The sequence below is a fragment of the Epinephelus moara genome, chromosome 8 (genome assembly GCF_006386435.1).
Source record: "Epinephelus moara isolate mb chromosome 8, YSFRI_EMoa_1.0, whole genome shotgun sequence".
Classification (NCBI taxonomy): domain Eukaryota; kingdom Metazoa; phylum Chordata; class Actinopteri; order Perciformes; family Serranidae; genus Epinephelus; species Epinephelus moara.
Window position 1 is genome coordinate 39,518,693 of NC_065513.1, and position 18,434 is coordinate 39,537,126.

Below are 18,434 nucleotides of genomic sequence, written 5' to 3' on the forward strand. Positions count from 1 at the left end.
TAAGCTGTGAGCCTGCTCCGCCTCAAGCCTTTCCCAGCTGACCCAGAGCCGGTCACGGCGCACCATCAAGGTAGAAATACGCCCGCCAGGAGCCGTTCAGCACCGCGGCGAGCTCCCCACACAACCCGGACCCCAGAGTTAATAACAGGAGGTTATGGTGTTTCATTCTCTTCTCTCTATGACACTTGTATCTTGACCAGTAGCCTACTTTTGTTGTGTTGCTGATCCTCTATGGTACACACATTCAGTATAGCCTAGTATAATCACATATCGGAACAACGGGGCGTCGGACTAATGAGAGGTCGGAACAATGAGAGGTCGGAACAATGCTACGGCACCCTCAGGAGGATAATCATGCCCACCCTAAACATCAGCAACGATGACCAAATTTTTTTTTTAAACCATCTTCATAATGAAAACCCCCTCTCTTGAAATTAATGAGTCCATTTTTTGTAAGCTGCACAACTGTTGCAAGAAAATGAAAAAGAATTTAAAAAAAAAACCACGCTGGAACTTTTCAGGGGCTCAGCCATTTCTGTGTGTGGCCCTGGTTATCACATACATTGTCACTTCTTTACAGGATGTGTTTGCAGGACGTGATTAACTATCATTATGATTTGGTTCAGTTTTTATTTTAGTTTGTACACTTTGTCCTTTCTTGTATATCTTCTTCCTCATCTTTTATCCCCCCTCCCTTTTCCTCCCTCTGTAAAGCACTTATAGCACAATATGTCGGGTGGAATTTCACTCTAATTGTCCCTCTCTGCATTGTGGTTGAAGACCTTTGAACATTTATGGATAATGGATGTCTGTTTTATTTTCACTTTCCTTTCTCTTTCAGCCAGAAACTTCAATGTGCAGAAGTCAGAGGCCATGCTGCGAAAGGTAACATGTTCAGCCTCTCTGTTCAAGTCATGTATTGAATTGAAAGCAGAGCTATATCCTCCATGCCCTCTCTTTCGGTGACTAATTTGTGTTGTGCGTGAAAGTGCAGTTAGCACCAGCACAGACTGTTTATCAGCTCAGGGGCGGCTGCAGATTAGAGAGGAGCAGTGTGGTAATGGCTCGCTGTGGGGAAACTGAGTCATCACAGCTGCCTGAGGAGATAAGATATAGATAAAAAGGATTATATGAATACTTAAAGTGATGGAGTAAGATTTACAGCCACCTAACTTAAAACTGCATTAACAGATATGTGTCCACTAGGGGTCAAAAGAAGTCCACAACAAACTGGCTGACACAGAGCTCTGACATACTGTCGTCTTACAAAGATGTTATCGTTAGCTGCCTACCTCCACAAATCAGCACACACAGAGCATCAGAAAGATTTTCAGTTAAATAAATGGCTATTAAGTTTCTATCGTTGAGTGAGGTAACACAGTGGAGACTGAGTCTGTAGCCCAGTGATGAAAGCCCTTGCATTAGCAGAGTTAGGAACTGGGTGGGCGTAGACGGAGCTAACGCTAACAAAGTCACTTTTTAAATCACTTGCATGTTAAGTGGTGTACTGTTATTGTTACAGTCTCTGCTAGCATTGCAAGTAAACAGTCACTATTAACTTTGTTTTATACATGTGCTGGCTGGGCTTTACATGGTATGACTCGGTATGACTCGGCACGGCAGCCCAGCAGGTAACAAGACTACTCACTTGAAGGTGTGTCTTTAACAGATGACGCACTTGTGTTGAGTCGATGACATTTAAAAGCAGCACCCTCTTCAGCGCTGTTTACCATTGCACAGTGCAACGGTTGTTGGTAGCATGTCAATTATCACATTTCAAGCTGCTGTTGCGTCTTTGTTTGCCACATACTGTGTATTGCGTGAGTTGGGTTGAGCCCAGTTCAGACCAAAGATTCACAACGAGATGAGTTGAAACAGGCAACTACTTCCAATGCGCCGTTCTGCAACGTTCTAAAAACCTGCCAGTTCACACCAATGCAACTAGATGAGATGGTGTATCATCTCTGTGCAACAACTCTCTGTACCTCAGTTCTGATTTGCAGCTTTTCAGGCTTATTTTGTGGCTGCTGAGCATCTGCTGCAGCCAGCGAACACGCCATCTGCAGTCATTTCGATTTGACCAGCTGACTTCACTACAAACCGATTGGCTGTAGAAGCAGGTGACGGGCTTTATGTTCTAAAACCAGCTGCCACTGATTTGACCAGCTGAGATGCATGTGACACAATCAACCGGCTTGAGTCGAGCTCAGATCGGCCACTTTATGACTTTTCTCTGCAACGTTCTAAACATTTTTGTCTTGTTGCGACTCTTTGGTTTGAATTAGGCTTTAGACACTGAACATCACTGAATCGTACCGGAATGTTGACCAAGTCCATCTGACGTCACTGCAACCTGCTCTGAGACAGTTTGGCACACACTGACCCAAATCCTGAGATGGTTGATCTCAGTAGCAACTCCGCACAATTTGGCATATTTAAACTGGTAATGGAAATGCAAATCACCGCAGCATGGTTTGAGTTGGCATGGCCAAAAGTGCCAATGGAAAATCCCTATATTGCCAAACAAAGAGATACCAAATAGACAGTGTTTGGATCTTTGGGAAATGAGATCTAAAAACGCATCTACAAATATCGCTTATGTGCAGCGGGTGTCACCAAAGAGAACGAAACACAGATTTTCAAAATTCTGGTGAAGGTTTGCAGTCATCCAGGTCATGGTAATCCTAAGTGCTAAGTTCTCAGCACTGAAGAAGCCTCTTGGATGATCGGTGAATCATCTTCAAGAAACTCAAAAAAATCCATTTGCCTACGATATAGCACTTACGATCTTCAAGATTGTAACTTTAAAGTCATGTTTCTGTCCACCTGATGAAACTAAGCTCAATTTCCAATCTCTTTTTAACTCTTGTTGGCTCTCCACCAACTCCTGAGAAACATATCTGGGTCTTGAGTCAATGTTAATGTGAAACTAGTCCATACCCATTGAGTACAGCATATCATACCAAAAATTTAAAAAACAACAACATTGGTCCACAGGGGGAGCCACAGCGATTGGTCGCATTTTAGCCATTTTTAAGCATTTTTCTGTTGTTATAGCGCCACCCAGTTGCCAATTAGAGTTAAATTTCTCCAGTCACCTTGAGGCGTCCTGTTCTACATATCTACCAAGTTTAGTAAAAATCAATATGGCGGTTAGGCCTAGATAAGAAATTAGCTCTCTAGCGCCCCCATTTTGTTTGATGGGGTCAATAATGGAGGGGTCCCCTCAGATTATGTGTGGTCATATGCCTACAAAGTTGCGTGGTGATGGGTGAAACCCTTGAGATGTTATACACCTTTATGTGATGAGCCACGCCCTCCGCAATATTCATTGCCTTATAGAAGCTCAGTTTTAGTAAGTTTTCCAACTTTTGCCAAGAGGGAACTTTAGATATTGGTCCCTAGATTATGTTCACCCAGTTTCATGCAGATCGCTCAAACTTCCTAGGAAGAGATCCATTTGAAGTGTTTTTCAAAAAATTCAAAATGGCGGAAAATCTATATAAGCGGAAGTTATGGGTTCTTGAGGCAAATGTGTTCCTCATGAGGAGAGGCATCTCTGTGCAAAGTTTCATGTCTCTACGACATACGGCATGAGATATGCCCATTCAAAGTTTGCAATTTCAGTTGGTTGCTATAGCGCCCCCCTTTGGCCAATTGATGTAATATTGCTTCATTCGCATCCTCCCATGACCCTCTACCACTGTGCCAAATTTCACATGGATTGACCAAGTCAGTGAGGAGAAAAATGTGGAACAGACACACCGACAGAGTTTTCGTCATTATATAGTAAGGTATATTGATTATTAGCTCTTAAAAGGGGCTTTCAGGTGACATTAACAGTACTGGAGGTTCTCAGGTTTAGTCAGGTTTAACCACCCTTAACATTGATTCCTTTACATTTGTTTCTTGATTTAAAACAACATTATGTCATGCATTGAAAGGGCTTGTATCTGTGTTTACGTTCAAATATTGGCATATACTGCATGTAAGATAAACTGAACAGTCACACTGTCGAGGAAATGCCTCTCAGCACATTGGAATAGAGATTAAAAAACAAGATGGTTACTGTGTAACTGTAGCTTTAATCTTTGAACAAACCTTATCAAACTCACACTCCCATCTGACCTTCACCCACACATTGTTCTGGTTTCTTCATATCTGACACCAGTAGTTTAAATTATCTGTTAGTTTCTAAATGTATCAACCAGGCAGCTAACAAACAACAAAACAATCAAAATGAGCCAATTTGCCAATTTAAAACATCTTTTTTGCCTTTATTGTGTGTTTGAGTTTTGTAGCTATGTGTTGGCATACATGTGCTAACTGTAGTGTGAACACAGCATGGTACATACTGATCCCCTTCCTGCTGATGGGGCAGGTTTTACATCACCTTCTGTCTGAAACCACTAAGCCACTTAAATCCCCACATTGTGCCAGGGCGGATCCGCCACTGTACAAACTACCAGGGAAGTAAACTAGAATGATCACTTCATGGTTGTACGCCTCCGCGACCACCCAAGTTGCACTTACAGTTTACATCCATGTCTGTGAAAACATGGATGCTCCACACACATCTTTGCCCCAGAAGATCTATACAGTCAGCACAGTTACAAGGTGGGCACCAAAGATTAGTGTCACCAATCAGGCACAGAAGGGAAGACATTTGGTCAGAGTTCAGATGTTGAGTAATGGCCAGAAATGTCAGAACATTATATTACAGTAATGTTGACCTTTGACCTTTTGGATATAAAATGTCATCACTTTATCCTATTTTTGTCAGACTTAGCATAAGAATTCTTATGTTATGACCAAAAAGATGTTTTGTGAGGTCACAGTGACCTTTGACCACCAAATTCTAATCATTTCATCCTTGAGTCCATGTAAACCCAAAAAACCCACCATCCATCCATTTCATCCACTAATCCGGACCGTCACAGGGACAACAGGCCAAGCAAAGCACCAACATCCCTCTCCCCAACAACAACTTCTACCATTTCCCGAGGGACGCCAAGGTGTTCTTAGGCCGGATTAGATATATAATCCCTCCAATGTTTTCTGGGTCTCCTTCTAGTGGGACGTGCCCGGAACACCTCTAACGGGAGGTAGTCTTGCCACCAGACAATCAGAGATCTCCGCCTTCTGATAGTCTGGGGACACTCCTTTCTAAAGTGTGTTTAACACACCGGAGAAAACGGCCGGCAACAAAGCAACACCTCTTGCATTTTTTAAAAGGACACGCCCTCCCGGAAATGTGCGTTCCCCCTTTTCTCGTCCGCAAGGACACAAACACACAGAGAGCTTGAAAATGGATGCCGAGAGATTTAACTCTGTTTTATCAAACGTGTGCTCAGTCCACAAGATTGTGGAAATGAGGAACTTACAGCGACTTTGTTTAAAACGACGCAGTCGGACTATGTTTACGAGCACAAGAGTTCAGCGAGCCACGAAGGACCGCCCTGCGGATGTACTATTGGTTCTGCAACGTAGGAAGTTTTTTTAAACTCTGAAATTGTATCCGCCCATCTAAACACAAAATCAGGGAGAAAGACATCACTCTTTAGTTAAGCAAAGCGTCTAAAGACTGACTTGTGAGTCTAAACGGGAGGTGCCCAGGAGGATCCTAATCAGATGCCCGAACCATCTCAACTGAACACTTTTGACGCAAAGGAGCAGCGGCTCTACTCCGAGCTCCCTTTGGATGTCTGTGCTTCTCGTCCTATCTCTAAGGCTGAGCCCAGCCACCGCCTTGAACTATTCTTGAGATATCGCAATCACAACAATGAGACAGACGAGAGCAGAGTGATCTTGACCTTCCACCCATGACCACAAAAATCTTATCAGTTTATCGTTGAGTTCAAGTGGACGAAATTTGAAGAAATTCCCTCAAGGAGTTCCTGAGATACTGCATTCACGAGAATGAGACGGATGAATGGACGACCCAAAAACATAATTCCTCCAGCCACGGATATTGCCAGCGCAAAGGCATAAAAAAAACAAGTTTTAATTTACTCTCTGTATATATACTGTTCTGTATACACTACTTATAGTTTTGCTGAACTTAACACACACCCCTCTTTTCTTTCAGCATTTGGAGTTTAGGAAACAGATGAAAATAGACACAATACTCAGCGACTGGCGTCCACCAGAGGTAAAACTCCCCCAAACATTATTGTACAACCTTCTGTAGGTTCAGCGTATTTCAGAGTAATTTTAGGAAAGATTCTCTTCAAATAAATACATCAGATATTCCAGTATGTGACTGACAAAACCATTTAACTTGACCGTTGTTTGCAGGTGATAGAGAAGTATCTGTCAGGAGGGATGTGTGGTCACGACCGCGAGGGCAGTCCCATCTGGTATGACGTCATCGGACCTGTAGATCCTAAAGGCCTCTTCCTGTCTGCCTCTAAACAAGACTTCATCAAGTCCAAGATCAGAGACTGTGAGATGCTGCAGAAGGACTGTGACCTCCAATCGCAGAGGGTAAAAGACCACAGACCACAGAACAGAGATCCAGTGCGCCTGTTCACACGTTCAGAGCTCAAAGCTCTAAAAGCAACAATCAACAAAAAATGCCTCATAAAATTAGCATTAGATTCTTACATTCACTTGGCAGAAACTTTGATCCAATGTGACTTATATTTGGGGTTAAGTGTCTTTCTTGAGTTCACTTTGAGCCAAGAACGAACCACCAGCCCTGCATGTAACGGGCACCCTGTTCTTTACCACCTGAACTACAGTCGCTTTTGTTTTTATATTGTAAAGGTAATTTTACAATGAATTTCATAAAATAAACGTTCCTGTCTTTTTTGTCACCAGCTTGGGAGGAACATAGAGTCAATCACCATGATCTACGACGTAGAAGGTTTGGGCCTGAAGCACTTATGGAAACCTGCGATAGAAACATATGGAGAGGTACAGAGACACACACATACAGAATAGACAGACCTCCCAAAACAAATACATGAGGCTAGGTTGGTTAAACACTTCCAAATACAGTATATGTTTCTCTGTGCCACCAGATCCTCCAGATGTTTGAAGACAACTACCCAGAAGGCCTAAAAAGGCTGTTTGTCATTAAAGGTAAATCTGTCCTTTCATGAATGAGTCAGATTTCTTTAAACTGTGCTTCTGCGTTTGTATTCTCTATCATCATATCTGGCTTTTGTAGAGCTAGAGTTTCAATTTTGGTGGTCAACATTTGGTTTACACTTTTGACTTTTGTCTCCTGCAGCACCCAAACTCTTTCCTGTGGCCTACAACCTCGTCAAGCACTTCCTGAGCGAGAACACAAGACAAAAGATCCACGTCCTCGGGGGTGAGACACCACACATCATACTGCATCTTATTTTAGAGACTATTTCACCCCACTCAGAAACACTTTGACCTCTGTCCTCTGATGAAATGACTGTTGTTACCTCTACAGCTAACTGGCAGGAGGTGTTACTGAAGTACATTGATGCAGAGGAGCTGCCAGCGATATACGGGGGGAAACTGACAGATCCCGATGGAGATCCTCGCTGTCGGACCAGGGTGAGTCAGCGAGTCAGCAAGGCAAACTGCACACCCTTGGGTGCTGGTTGTTTTGGCATTAAGGTGGGCTGATGATGAGTTGGAAGAGACAAGTATCTGATGCAGATGCTGCTTAATTATTCTGAGATCCTCTGAGATGTTCTCAGACACTTTACGGTGTTTTCACATGTAGTTCTTACAAACAAACCAGCGTCAGTCCTCTTAAAGTGGATCAAAGGACAAAGGAGTTCACACTGTCAGTTGACTGGAAAGAGGACTGTGCTTTGGTCCTCGTAACACCTGCTAACATTAGGCTTTTTAATGTAATGGGAAAAGTTATGATTGGCATTCACACTCAAGTCTGCAGTAGTCACGTGTATTTATCAGCTCTGGCTCTGATCGGCATTCTTGGAAACACAACACCTGGTTGAATGCGCTAATTTTAGCCCCTTTACCGGCGAGATGCAGTGACACGCCCCCACAAAATACCATCTGTCTCCACCCGAGCAACACTCAAACATCAATCCAAATGAGTCTGCATCGAGCTTGAAAGAGGGACTGAATGAGTAAGAGATGTATAAGAAGAAGTAACCACAGGCCTCCATGCTGCTCTCTACTATGTACTAACCTGTTTTCCAGCCTGTCTGTGATGTTGAATGTAAGGCACCAAAAATACAAAAACAACACACACACACAAAAAGGGATACATGCCTGCTGCAAAGCTGTGTGCATGGCTCTAATCTACTGCCAGTGGGAAAATAGTCCAATTTTAACATATTTAAAAAAATAAATAAATAAAAATGCGTACAAACTAATTTTGGTGGAAAAGGGGCATCAGGGTGTTTTCACACTTGGTCCCTTCAGCCCTCCATTCAAGTGTGAAAACACCCTGATGCCCCTTTCACACAGAGATTGTGCGGAAGAGCTGCTACCAAGTCCCTCCTTTATGCCGCCTTTGCATTTTTACACAGAACTGAACAATGGCAGCATAACGCAGCTCCAGTATGTAATTTTATACAGTATATTGGCATCCAAGACACCTTTCCTTTCCTTCCTTGCCGGCACCCCAGAAGCAAACAAGACTTGACATGTAACACAACTAGGGCTGCAACGATTAGTCGACTAATCAATGACTTATCAACTATTAAATAATCAGTGACTATTTTAGTAGTCGACTAATCGGTTTGAATCATTTTTAATCAGTGACTATTTTAGTAGTCGACTAATCGGTTTGAATCATTTTTCATAGAAAAGTACTATAAACGTACCCAAAATACTCTTATTGCAGCTTCTTACTTTCAGATATTGGCAGCTTTACACACTCTCCCATGACGGTGAACTAAAATCCTTTGGCGTGAGTACGAAACAAGACATTAGATGACATAATTTTGGGGTTTGGGAGAGACAGACCGACATTTTTCAACATTTTAACACATTTTTTCGATAAAATGATTAGTCGACTAATCGAAGAAATAATCGACACATTAGTCGACAATGAAAATAATCGTTGGTTGCATCTCTAAACACAACAGCGTTGGCCTCTAGTGTGACATAACATTCACGTTGGTAGTGCACTGTTATATGTCACACAGTCACAATACAATAAGACTATAACATGGCAGTAACAATCATTTACAATTCCTGTTATGTGTCAGCTGATCTCGTCCTCTGCTCGGAGGGCAAGGAGCGCCCAGACTTCATTGTAAAACCAATTTGTGGACATTTTTGGCAGCTGTTTTTCCTTCATGAGTTAGCTGCTAACTGCTGCAAGCGGCTTTTTAAATCTACCACAGTAGGTCGCACACATAACACATCATCAAAACATCACACCTTTTTACACAGACGTGCGGCGCTGTTCTACCCACGCTGCTGGCTTAAGAGTGAGACAACTCAGTGTGCAACATTTCCTTTTTGAACAGGCAGTGTAAACAGGGCTTAAGATTTATGGTAAGTGGCCTAAAAGGACATGTTTTTTTCCAAGTAGGATATTAACACAGGCCTGTTAAATAAACAGTAATCTGTCACTAGAGGTTGAATATAATATTCAATATTATATTACGTAATGTTTGAACTCTGTCAGTTTTGCAAAGCCTGTTATCAGTGGTTTTATAATCTCCAGTTGTTATCAACCCTTTGAATAACTTTTCAGTATGTGAGAATGATGTCAGCGACGGAAGTAAATATTTAAAGTCCTGAAATTCCTCTGCATAGACACTGAAATTCTGTTTTTGTTTAACGTGACTGAAAGGAACTGAAAGGAAGCACAGGCGGTCTGCTCTCAACAGTTTCTCCCTAAAAGTTTTTTTATCCTAAAATTACTTCAAGTAAAAGCAAAAACGAGCACCAAAGTAATAATGTAGGTATAAGGAAAGGAATGTTTAGGGGCGCCCAGTAGCTCAGTGGGTAAAGTGGGCGTCCCATGTCCCATGCTGCAGCGGCCACAGGGTTAATTCCAGCCTGCAGCCCTTTGCTCCATGTCATCCCCTCTGTCTCGCCCACTTTCACACATAAATATATACAAATGAAGGGAAAAAGTCAAAAAATAATTTTGAAAAAAGAGAAAGAAATGTTTACCAAATCACTGTTCATTTCTTTAAGTGTATATTATATAATATTTATCATGATATGGCAAATTTAAGCAAATAAAATGATTTAAAAAATGTTGTGCTGTTTTGAAAAATATGAGGCATATTTTCCACAGCTATTGTCAGACAGAAGCACCAACAGTCCTGCAACAGATACAAGTCTCATTCCAACAACAGCTCATCAGCCCTCCTGTAAATGAAACAGGCAACAGTGCACCAGCTTTGGAGTAGTTAGGAGTCGTGCCCTGTGGTTTTTCTTTCTCTGGTTTGCATCCTGTGCTCAGGTAGTTTGGCAGCTTACAGCTTTGCTTTGGCGAGAGACCGTCTGGCTAATATGCATGAGGTGTTGATGCCTTGTGGGTTTACATTTGACTTGCAAACTATGTTTTATGCGAGTCCCCACCCCCACCAGTTTTACCAGTTTGTCACGGCCAAATAGAAAATATCTAAATGCATCTGAGGCACTCTGACTGTAGTTAAACATCCTTAATACATTAATACATGGATAAACAAACGTGTTTCGACTAGAGTCTTCATCAGGGTGTCACCCTGCTGCATTTTGAACTGCCTGGCTGTACCATGGACTTTTATACTGAATGAGCTGGCCAGTCATTGCTTTTTATCTTTGTGACTTTTTGCCCCATCCTCAAAGAGCACATAATCTTTTACAACTAACCACACAGTGCTTACACCCTGTGCAGCACTCCCTTATTTTCCTCATACAAACATGATTTGCCTGAACAGGAATAATGCAACATCACGTTTTAGGCTACAAACTGAACACAGTGGATGAGATGTTAAAGCTGCCAACAGCACTGGCTGGGGCGAGGATCCTGTTACACATGAGTGAGCCGTGTGATCACAGCAGGTCAGTGACAATACAAGGACTATTCTGGACCAGCAGAGTGAATCAATACAGCTGCACACATGCTGAATACAGTTTCTCTCTGCCAGTATGAAAAGGAAGTGATGTAAAAAGGATGCGATTTGTCAGTCGCCTGGTTTCATTGAGCAGATGGTTTGCTGTGTGAATGACAGACATTTTTCCACAGACAATCCACAGGAAATTGCAGATGAGAAGTTAATTACATAAACTAATCAAGAACAAACTCCCACTTCATCCCCGCTGCATCCCTGCCTCGCTGCGTAGAAACAGCAAACAGCCTCAGCGCAAGAGATGTAGTCAAACCTGGCGGTGTAGCAGCGAGCAGCAGCTTGAGTAGTCGCACTTTTAGATAAAACTCTAGATGAGAAAACTGACCGTGTATTTGTTTCTGTAGATAAATAATTGGGCCCAGGAGACATGAGGAACAGGAAGAGAGAAATTCATTACGGCTACAGTCAAGATTCAAGGAAATTGAGATGCTCAGCCTCGAAGTGGTTTCTTTTTTCTACGGTTTTATAGTTTAGCTACCTGTGTGTCCTTGACATTGTACTGTATTACTTTGGTTAGGTCGTAGGAACTGGGTTATGTCATTGAAGGGATAGGCCGACATTTTGGGAAATATTCTCATTCTTGCTGAGAATTAAACGAAAAGAAGAGCTCGATACGCTGGAAGCGGGGGAAACAGCTAGCCAGGAAGTAACTCCAGGAGGTCACTGCGTCTAACCAGGAAATAATCCAAAACACGATTCCCACAATTAAACATTTTAACACCTTGGTTTGTTGGATTTTGTAGGACAGAGCTAGGCTGTAGCTAACTGTTTACCCTTGTTTCCAGTCTTAATGCAAACAATGTTGAATTATTCTTTTAAGTGTTAGGCATCATTGATGAACTTGAGGAAATGCACTTATACCGAACAGTTTGTTTGGAAATTGTACGTAAAGATAATGTTTAGTTGAGTTCAAAGAACCATTGATACACTCTTTGTCAGTGCTTTTAAGGCCTCATTATAAAGCAAACATTTTCTGAGCTGATAATGTCGTAGGAGGATCCTGTCTGTTTCACACTGACGTGATCTGTGCAGCAGGAAAGATGACTATCGACATAAATCCCTGTGATCTCGTTGCTTTTACAAACTCTTGAGCCTTATGCATCTTGTATGTGAGGTTGTTCTTGCACTCTTCCTTCTTCAGCTTCATCAAATCTGCACAATTTATGTAAAGAAACAAAAATGAGGAGGTGCCTGATGAGTCTTTGCTCTCTAACGGACGATATGACAATGTGTGTTTTGTTCTTTCTGCATCTTTTCTTTTTGTCGGTGACACTTTCCCAACAATGGTTCTGTTACAGTTCACATTTTTGCAAGACTTTTAGAGAAGTGGTTTCACATGAGTTTGACTTCCCTTATAGCAGTTGCTCACATGCAAGACAGGTCTGAAACATTTCTCTGAGCTGTGTGTGTCATCTGTAACGTATAATGTTGATGATCACCTGCTGGATTTAACTGACACCCTGGATTAAACTCATCCCACTCAGAAAATCACTGCCCTCTGTTGGTGGGTTTGCTGTAGTGTATCATACAGTACTGACAAACCACAGAAGTGAATTGTTTGATACTTAGTTTATTCATGTGAATAAAGTGAAAATTGGAAAGGGGAGAACCTTGCTCTCTTTTTTATGTGCAAAAGATGTAAAATTACAAGCACTCAGACACAAATCACAGTAAGTGATGGCTTTCTCTTTTTCCTCATTTCTCCTTCACCCAGACTTTCAACATTACATATATTAACTTTTAAGTGCCCATATCCTAACTCACTTTATGCATGATCTCGGCTGCAGATAAACCACGTCGGCCCTGTTCCCCCCTCCTACTACGTGCGGGACCATGTGAAGGTGGACTATGAGCAGTGTATGACTGTCAGCAGAGGTTCCTCCCAACAGCTGGACTATGAGATCCTGTTTCCGGGCTGCGTTCTCAGGTCAGCTGGTGCTACGTGTTTTCTCACTGTGGCAGCAATGGAGTCAAATGTTATTTAAGTCATTTTAGAGCTGAGAAAATTGTATTGGTTTGCTACTTTTCCGTTTTAAATCATTGTTAATTACCGATAAATATCTTTGAGTTTTGGAAAAGCTGTTTGAAGATGTGACGTCAAGGCCTGGAAAATTGTGGTGGGCAGCTAGGGGTGGGGGGAAAAAAATCGATACAGCAGCAATATTTCTGTGGGGCAATGTCATATCGTGAAGACCCGAAACAGCATGCACATCCAAAAATGATAAATACTGGGCGCTGGACAGAGGAACACCAGCCCTTCATCAGACATGAAAAAGATAAGGACACACACACATATACAACCGATGGTGGTCGCCCAACAGATCATGTGACAACACATGTAAATGCACAGAAACTGAGTTCAACACACTGCAAAACCAGAAAAAAAATGAAATTATACCACAGGAAAGCAATACTTTTACAAAAAATATATTAAAATATAAAAAAAAGAATACTGAAACAAATACATAAAGAAAAAGGCCAGCAGTGCCTAGAGTATCACCTCAAATATCACATGACTGAAACATCAGGTAAAAAAAAACGTCATAATGACATGCAAATTCAAAGGGAAATTGTAGAGTAAGACACTTTTATAATTCATATATTTTTGGAATTTCTTTGGGAATTTCTTTATTTATTTATTTTAAATAGAGGCGCCTCTAATACTACAAAAAGTAATGATACTCAATGAAAAATACTACAGTGATGTAGTATATGTTTACATGCTGCTCAAGATTTGTTTATTACATGGCTGTGGTATATCTCATTTAGTACCTCTACATTTTGTAGTATTACAGGTGCCTATATTAAAAAAACATCCAAAATTGAGAAAAAAAAAAAAAAAAGAATTATAAAAGTATCTTACTCTACAATTTCACCTTGAAGTTGCATGTCATTATGATATTTATTTTACCTGATGTTTCAGTCATGTGATATTCAAGCTGATACTTTTGGCACCGCTGGCCTTTTTGTAAATATCATGTCGTCACGTCACACATTGCCAAGTATCGACTGTTATTATATAATTTTGTTTAGTTTAGTAATCTTAATTTCGAACATGTAAACAAGCAGAAGAAAAAAGCAAAATGTGCAGAAGGTAAATTATTAATATTACACATACAAATTTAATTTTAGGTAGCCACTATAATAATATAATCAGTTGCTTGTTCAGTCCACTAGATACATTTTACTGCTGTAAAAAAACAAAGACTAACAAGTAACATCTGTATATAAATAAATCATTCCCCACAACACGTAGGAGTAAACCAACAAACAGTGCCACAGGTACAACTTCTTGATTTGCTGCTTTTGTGAAAATCTGGCATGAGCATGTGTCTTTTAACACAAAAAGGGTAATTAAATAGCAGCACTGAGTCTGATAGCTATAATTTTCATATATCTTTTGATTATTGCTCGCAAAAACAATTAAAAAATAATGGGCAAAAAGTGCATGAGGTAAATGCAGTGCATTGTAATGCAACAGTTACATCTTTTAAGGATCAAATTTAGTTGTTTTACCTCTTAAAGTTACTTTTTTCTTCTCATTTCCAACTTAAATCTAAGTATTAAAACATGTAGGGTGTTTTTCAAAAGGTAATCTGAATGAAATTAAGCTTAACAGACGTGTCACTTTGAGTAATATCACATCCTTGTGGTAATGCCACACCTGGCACAATGAATAATTACCGCTTTTTAAGTGCTTTCAAATGCGGTGCATGACACCCAATGTGTGCACAGAGTTTAAATAGAAATCCACAAAAAAGTCCAAAAAGCAGCATTAAATTGATTTGAAAGTCTTTCCTCTCTCTGCAGGTGGCAGTTTGCTACTGAGAGTGCAGACATTGGTTTCGGGGTGTTTCTGAAGGCTAAAAAGGGCGAGAGGAAGAAGGCGGCTCAGATGACAGAAGTCGTACCCAGCCAGCGCTACAACGCCCACTTAGTTCCTGAGGACGGGTCACTGACCTGTGAATGCCCGGGAGTCTGTGAGTAACCTGACACTGAGCATACAGAGGACTATACGATGTGTAATCGTGAGATCCAGCAGTGAATATGCTGTTCTGTTCGTCTTCCACAGACGTTCTGAGATTTGACAACACTTATAGCATGTTCCAGGCCAAAAGAGTCAGCTTCAGCGTGGAGGTCCTGCTCCCGGACCGCTTACAGTCCCCACAGACCAACGGAGAGTCCAAGAACCATGTACAAGCTGAGGGCGACAGCCAGTCATAACCAGGAGGATGACACAATGTGCCACTTCCATGTTGTCAGATCAGTAAATGTTTAGCCGCTACGAGTAAGCACAGCCTGAGAGACTTGAGTTAAACAGGAACATGCTGCCAACACACAACAAGTATTTAACCCATGTTTGACCCTTTAATCACCTGTAATGACGATCTGATTCACCTGTGGTCTATTTGGAAACATTTATGGAACAAGGAGGGGCACATGTAATGTGGCCAAAAATGTGTGGACACACCAAAACACATCAGTTGGAGCTGCGTTTCTCTCCTACTCTTGTAGCAGAGCGTACTCTGGGAACAGACGGAGCAGCAGAGCATCAAGCGCAGTGAAAGTTAAACCCAACTGTTAACACTTAATTCATATAGTTTGTGTTTTTCATTTTTCCAAACTACTTCAGATGAAACTGGCTGCGTTCCCAAAGAAAACACACACCTCACAGTCCAGCACTTTGACTCGCCTCTGCAGCAGCTGCTCCTCTAATCCATCAATCTGACTCAACAACTTAAACCCCCTCTTGCCGTCAGCTGCTGCCACACGTAGAATCTATGCCTGTAGGAAACACTGGGAAAGTTAAAACTTAAAAATGTTACCCAAAATGGTGAATAAGAGGAGGAACACATAATATGGCCAAAAGTATGTGGACACTCCTTTACACATAATTCTGTGCATTTTTGGTCTGGTTTGTCACTGTTTGGGCTACACCACTCAGTTATTCATTCATTCATTTTCCAGAGCCGCTTATCCTGTTAGGGGTCGCGGTGGGCTGGAGCCTATCCCAGCTGACACTGGGTGAGAGGCAGGGTACACCCTGGACAGGTCACCAGACTATCACAGGGCTGACACATAGAGACAGACAACCATTCACACTCACATTCACACCTACGGACAATTTAGAGTCACCAATTAACCTGCATGTCTTTGGACTGTGGGAGGAAGCTGGAGCACACATGCAAACTAAGGCTCCCCCAGGTTCAAACCTCTTGCTATGAGGCGACAATGCTAACCACTGCAGCACTGTGCCGCCTGGTTTTTCACTCTTTTAGCTACTGCTCTTAGTTCCAATTAATAGAAACGTACAATGATATTTGAGACAGCAGTGAGCGCCAAACTTTGTGGCAGCAGTTTGTGCAAAGTCCTGTCATGTTGTAATATGATGCAGTACCCCAATGCCCATAGCCAGGTCCCATAAGGAAATGGTGTTCCCAGTTTGGTGTGGAAGAGCTTGAACCCCTTAAACCCCCATCAAGGGTTTGCCACCAGGCCTCATCACCCAACATCAGTGTCGGACTTCATAAACACTCAAATCTCTGCAACCAGGTTCCCTAATCTTGAGGAAATCCAGAGACCAGAACAGACGAGGCTGTTATAGCTGCAGATAGAGTTCAATGCTACGTCCTCACATAATGTTTCAAACAGCCACCAAGTGAATCAGGTCAGTGCGTCCACAGCCTGCTGAAATGTTAAACTAATTAAGCAGCTACAAAATTACTCGAAGAGTGAAACAGTATTTAGTTTTCTATGCACAAAAACAAAGAAAAAACATTTTCTACGGATGTTTTTTCCACATATATGGCAAAAATATTTGCCATAGCAGTCGGCAACAGGAAGCATTTCAGTTATACTTTATATAAGAGTATTCAAAAGTTGCCATTTTGAGACTTAAAGAAAAAAAAAATCTTAAAACGTACAAATCTTTTTGTCTTCACGTGTGATCAGAAATAATGGAGAGTTTCCACACTGAACATTCCTTTAAGTCACAATTACACATCGAAGCTCGTGGAATAATTTCCTAATTAAGTTTTATTCTTGTTTTTAAAGCTGTTTACATTTATAATTTATTGGAGGGGCCCCTAATGATTCCCCCCTTCATATATATTAGCAAGGAACTTCTACGTGTGCAGACAACAATGCAGATGCTAATTTATTTCCAGAAAATAATAAGTTTAAACTGCATATTTATTTTACAAGAGCAAAACAGTAATCTCTGTGTATCATATTTATCAGACAAACAACACACAGTATTATATAATATTCATGTCGACTCGTTTATGGTGAATGTAAATGAACTTATGTTGCTCTCACCAGACGATTACTGAATGTAGACTGTGGCAGAGAGCCAGGATGATTATTATATTACATAGTATTTTCATATGTATATTGTGACAGTGCTGAGAGACTTCTGCAACAACCTGTCAAGTCTCAGGTGGGAGAGAAAGTCAGCACACTGTCATGGCCGTACTGTCTGGACTGTTGGAACTGTGTCGATGAAGATCTTTTCACACATGAAGAAGATGATATAAACATTATGAGAGGAGTGAATAAATCTGTTGACAACATCCTGACTGTGTTTGCTTTAAATGTCTGTGTTTGCCAAGGTATATGTTTTAAATTAAAGACTTTATTGACTCACAAAACATTCATTAACAGACTGAAAGAGACAGATGGAAGATCTCTAGTGTGTGGACGCTGGAGAGCGCCTCTCTTACACTGCAGTGTCTAAGGAGCATCAGATTAGGGATGCATGGTAACATCGGCACGTCATCGGTATCGGCTGATACGGGCTTTAAAATGAAATATCACGTCACAAGAAGAGTATGCATTCATGATATAATGTCAATTCCACTACAGAAGAGACTTGATGATCAGTAAAATTAGGTGAGGAAAAAAGGTAGACAGATCGATATCAGTATCAGTTATCGGTTGAATTAGTGCTACATATCGGCATATTGGATATCGGCAAAAGATCTAATATCATGCAGCCCTACGTTAGATGCAGATGACCCCAGTAACTCTGGGTCTCTACCAACACTTCAATTATATTACTAGTTTCATTTTACACCCTGCAGTCTGTGATTTGAACACAAGAGGGAGCTCTCTGCTTATTCAACAGAGTCTGTATTCTACATTTCACTACGTGACCCTGCACAGGTGTTTCCAGTTACTGCTAATTAACTCAAGTTACTTACTGACTTATTCACTCAAGTAAAAGTACTGCTACTGCAGAGGAATTTTACAAGCAGGCATATAGGTAAAAGTACGTGAGTGAGTATGTGCTTCAAAAGTAAAAAGAAAGTCAGTTAAAATGTACAAACTGTGCATGTAGTCAGCATGTCACATCACACGGAGCCCTGATGTCCAAACTAACAATATATTCCTTCTCTA

The 18,434-nt window shown here is 41.3% G+C and overlaps 1 protein-coding gene across 1 annotated transcript in view; it reads left to right on the forward strand.

Annotated features, from left to right (window-relative positions):
* LOC126394628 (SEC14-like protein 2) overlaps positions 1–17,672 on the forward strand; it is a 30,477-nt gene extending 12,805 nt beyond the window's left edge. The window contains exons 3-12 of the mRNA XM_050051559.1: positions 842–885; positions 6,089–6,151; positions 6,298–6,486; positions 6,823–6,918; positions 7,026–7,086; positions 7,238–7,321; positions 7,430–7,536; positions 12,824–12,963; positions 14,847–15,016; positions 15,109–17,672. Of these exons, the coding sequence (XP_049907516.1) occupies positions 842–885; positions 6,089–6,151; positions 6,298–6,486; positions 6,823–6,918; positions 7,026–7,086; positions 7,238–7,321; positions 7,430–7,536; positions 12,824–12,963; positions 14,847–15,016; positions 15,109–15,260 (1,106 nt within the window). The 3' untranslated portion in view covers positions 15,261–17,672. The remainder of the gene's footprint in view (positions 1–841; positions 886–6,088; positions 6,152–6,297; positions 6,487–6,822; positions 6,919–7,025; positions 7,087–7,237; positions 7,322–7,429; positions 7,537–12,823; positions 12,964–14,846; positions 15,017–15,108) is intronic.
* The last annotated feature ends 762 nt before the right edge of the window (positions 17,673–18,434 follow it).